Raw genomic sequence first — 4347 nt, 5'->3', positions numbered from 1 at the left:
GGTCCCTGAGAGAAAGGTGACAGCATTAGGGGGAGCTTGTGCTGACATGTAGTTACAGGTGTTTTCATGTTTAGGGAGGTTGTTTATGGTTTACATTTCTTTTCTTTTCTTAGAAAGAGTAAAACTTCTCCTTTGGCCTGTGTGCAAGCAGAGCTCTAAGGACAGCAGGAGGGAGATGGTGCCACAGGGCTGGAACATCCAGCTGCAGAGCTCAAAGTCTAATGCAAGAGGGGGATGTCAGTCCAAGATGGGCCATGTCAGAACTGGTGAGGTTGGGTGGATCTCCTGAGGGGTCAGTCTGGATCTCCTGAGGGGTCAGTCTGGATCTCCTGAGGAGACACTCAGGATCAAGATCACTTGGAGAACACCTCTGTCACCTCTCCTCTGAGCTAAAGAACATCCATCCTGGAATTAAAAGAAGAAAAAAAAAAAAAGGTACAAACTATGAAGACTTGTTTTGAAATTGCTTTGAAGAAAATTAAAGGAAGACAAAGAGATCACGAGGGATTTCTGGATTTTAATGAGCTCCATGGTGTATTTGGAGATGAATCCACCATCCCCAGGTACTGAGAGAAGATTGAAGAAGCTGCTCAAGAAGTCAGAAGCCAAACTCCCAGTCCCTTGAAGCATTGCTGGGCCCCACTGAGGGCAGGCACTGACAAAGCCTCCCCAGGGACTCCTTCGAGCAGATCCTTGCAGGCCAGGAGTGCAGGCAGACAAAGGAAAGTTGCTTGTGGTGGCCTGAGGGGCAGAGGCAGCTGCCAGAGCCAAGGGCACAAAGGCCTGGGTGCCTTTGGGCCTTGCAGCCCTGCCAGAGCCCTTGGCCATCTCTGCTGCAGGCTGTGCTCCCCTGGCCCTGCTGCTCCTCTGGCCTTGCAGGCTGCACACACCCCTCCTGCTTTCCCACCCCCCTCCCAGCAGCATTTCTGGGCCCTCCCTGATGGCTCTGCTGTCCCCCAGCTCTGGCTGCTGCCATGTGCACTTGGCCTTCTTGGCTTGGATGCTGAGCCCCTGTGCCCCAGGACATCCCTGAGAGAGCCCAGGCCCTTCTGCTGGGGGTCCCTGCAGAGCTGAGCAGATCCAGGTCACCTCCCATTGCTCTGCCAACCCCTTGGGCCTGCTCTGGGCCCTGCAGGTCCTTGCCCTGCTCCCAAGGGCTGTGGGGGTGCTTCATGGTCAGGCCTTGGGCTTTAGAGCTCAGGGTGGGGATTGGGCAGAACTTTGGCAGGTTTGTTGTTCTGCTGGCAGTGTCTGGTTCATGATGAGGGGAAGAGATTTTTGAGCTGTGTCAGGAATAAAGCTTGGCTTTTCATGCTGGTATTACAGGTGTTTGCACTCTCAGTGTTTTAGTACCCTGAGCATTACATGAAACTGTTTTTACCTCATCAAAATCTTTCCTCTCTGTTGGCCAAGTCCCTCCTTCCTTCCCCAAATATCCAACCCTTTTTGTCCCAGTTCCTCGTGATCTCCCACAAACTTTCATATGGGTGGGCTCAGCTTTGTGATGACCCTGTGCAACCTCATGGAATCAAAGGAGCCATTGTGGCACTGCAGGACCTCATGGAAAGAAAGGAACACAGGGACACTGTGAAATCTTGTGGAATCAGGGCACCATTTCACATGTGGGGCCTTGTGGAACAAAAGGAACCCTGAAACCTTTTGGAACCTCATGGAACCAGGGAGCCCTTGTGTCACTGTGGTGCCTCCTGGAAACAAAGAAACCCTGGGACACAGTGGAACCTCAGGAAAGGAAGGGGCCACCCTGACACTACAGGGTCTTTTTGGAGCCAAATGGACCTTGGAACACTGGGGAACCCCATGGAATCAAGGGGTCATTGTGACACCGAGGACACCTCATGGACTCAAGGGACCACTGTGACACTCCAGGGCATTCTGGAGCCAAAGGATCCTGGGGACACTGTGCAGCCTCCTGGAAGCAAGGGGCCACTTTGACACTGCAGGGCCTCATTGAAAGAAAACAAAGTACAGGCTTATCCAGGCCCTGAGGGTGATTCAGAAGGGAGGCAGCAGTGATTTCTCCCTGCAGACCCACCACTCCAATGGTCTCTCCCTGCCCTGAAGCTTTCTGGCCATCAGGCTGTAGCTGAGGGGCTTGGGCAGGGCCATGAGGAGGGGGTAGAACAAGGGCTATGTCCAACTATGCCAGGAGGGCTGTGCTGGGCAAGGAGGAGGAGGTTGCAGCAAACAGTGGCACTGCTGAGGGGAGAGGAGCAGGGGGAGAGACCTTGTGCCTGCCCACGCTGGGCAGGAGCTGCCCCAGGATGGCAGCTCTGAAGTACTCCCAGCATGTCCCTGGGAACAGCAGGGGAAGACTGGATTTCCAAATCAGGTTGGGAATGCAAAGAGCAGGAGTGTCCTGGTGTCACTGCAGGAGAGTTCCAGCCCAGCAGCAAGGGTAGAGAAGAAGTGACCCAGTCCATGCAGTGCCCTCCGAAGATCCCACAGCATCCTGTAGATGCTGTCAGGGAGGCCAGCTCTGCTTCACAAGTTGCCAGTGCCTGTCCCTGCCTGTGCTCAAAGAGCTCCCACCCCCAGGACTGTGCTCAGACAGCACTCAGGCCTTCCAGCCAGAAAGGGGCTCAGGAGGACAATGTGGAAGTGGAAAGAGCAGCTCTGCAAAGACCAAGCTCTGCTGCTCCCTGGCAGTGCTGCTGTGCTGGGATTCTTGTCCCTTTGCCCTTTGCAAATCCCCCCTGTCCTGCAGTGTGCTGTCCTTTAGGAACAGCTAAGAAGAAGGGTCTTGGACAAAGAAGGCACTGCAGGGTGCTTTATTTTGTTTAAATACTTAGAGAGTACAATTCATCATTTATTCATCTTTGGGTTAAATTCAAAATTAGTTAGACAGCAGATGCATAATAATATTTAATTGCACAGAAAATTACTGCAAGAAGTTTCCTATGACCTCCATGAAAAAGCTGAGCAGGAAGGCTGGGCCATTAAGGAGTCCCTTTCTGAATGCTACACACCAGAACACAGGCACTTTATTGCTCCTGAAAAGCATCCAGTCATCATTTTCCTTATGGCATCCTTGAGCTCCTGGTTCCTCAGGCTGTAGATGAGGGGGTTCAGGGCTGGAGGCACCACTGAGTACAGAACTGACACAGTCAGATCCAGGGATGGGGAGGAGATGGAGGGGGGCTTGAGGTTGGAAAATATGCCAGTGCTGACAAACAGGGAGACCACGGCCAGGTGAGGGAGGCATGTGGAAAAGGCTTTGTGCCGTCCCTGATGAGAGGGGATCCTCAGCACAGCCCTGAAGATCTGCACATAGGAGAAAACCATGAAAATGAAACAACCAAATGCTAAACAGGCACTAACACCAAGAAGTCTCAGTTCCCTGATGCTGGAGTGTGAACAGGAGAGCTTGAGGATGTGTGGGATTTCACAGAAGAACTGACTCAGGGCATTGCCCTGGCACAGGGGCAGGGAAAATGTATTGGCTGTGTGCAGCAGAGCATTGAGAAACCCAGAGGCCCAGGCAGCTGCTGCCATGTGGGCACAAGCTCTGCTGCCCAGGAGGGTCCCGTAGTGCAGGGGTTTGCAGATGGCAACGTAGCGGTCGTAGCACATGATGGTGAGGAGGAAATACTCTGCTGAGATGAAGAACAGAAAGAAAAAGAGCTGTGCAGCACATCCTGTGTAGGAGATGGTTGTGGTGCCCCAGAGGGAGTTGTGCATGGCTTTGGGCACAGTGGTGCAGATGCAGCCCAGGTCTGTGAGGGAGAGGTGCAGCAGGAAGAAGTCCCTGGGGGTGTGCAGGTGCTGGTCACAGGCTACGGCGCTGAGGATGAGGCCGTTGCCCAGGAGGGCAGCCAGGGAGATGCCCAGGAAGAGCCAGAAGTGCAGCAGCTGCAGCTCCCGCCTGTTGGAAAATGCCAGCAGGAGGAACTGGGCCATGGAGCTGCTGTTGGGCATTTGCTGCTTCCTCAGATTGTTTGCATCTGTAGAGGAGGAGAAGTCAATGCTGAGTTAGACCAGGCTGCTGCAGCCAAACATGACACGTCTCACAGCCACCCCACTCTCAGGCTCTCTCTCCTCACTGAGACCTCCCTGCAGCTCCCTCCCCTGAGCTCTGGCTGTTGCTACCTGAGGGTACCATTGGAAGGACCAAGTTGTGGAAATTCTTTGTGTTTGTTCCCCCACTTGCACCTGCCACAGTTAGGAGTGATTGTCGATGCTGGAAATCCCTGACATTTCCATTGCACTGCAGCTCAAGTCTTGTGGGTTCTGAGGACACAGGGACGGTCCCTCAGTGCAGACAGAAGAGCTGCTCTGCCCATCAGTCTGATGCTCAGCTGCCCTGTGCTGGCAGCTTGGAGCTGCAGG

The 4347-nt window shown here is 53.7% G+C and overlaps 1 protein-coding gene across 1 annotated transcript; it reads right to left on the bottom strand.

Moving 5' to 3' along the window:
* Window positions 1-2973: 2973 nt before the first annotated feature.
* LOC126652394 (olfactory receptor 14J1-like) lies at window positions 2974-3936 on the bottom strand. The gene has a single exon (XM_050339135.1). The coding sequence runs from the start codon at window positions 3934-3936 to the stop codon at window positions 2980-2982; it is 957 nt and encodes a 318-aa protein (XP_050195092.1). The 3' UTR covers window positions 2974-2979.
* Between the last annotated feature and the right edge of the window lie 411 nt (window positions 3937-4347).

The sequence above is a fragment of the Myiozetetes cayanensis genome, unplaced genomic scaffold (assembly GCF_022539395.1).
Source record: "Myiozetetes cayanensis isolate MyiCay16 unplaced genomic scaffold, myiCay2020 scf816, whole genome shotgun sequence".
Lineage (NCBI taxonomy): Eukaryota > Metazoa > Chordata > Aves > Passeriformes > Tyrannidae > Myiozetetes > Myiozetetes cayanensis.
The sequence above is the reverse complement of the archived record's forward strand: the minus strand, read 5'-3'. Positions and strand labels throughout refer to the sequence as shown.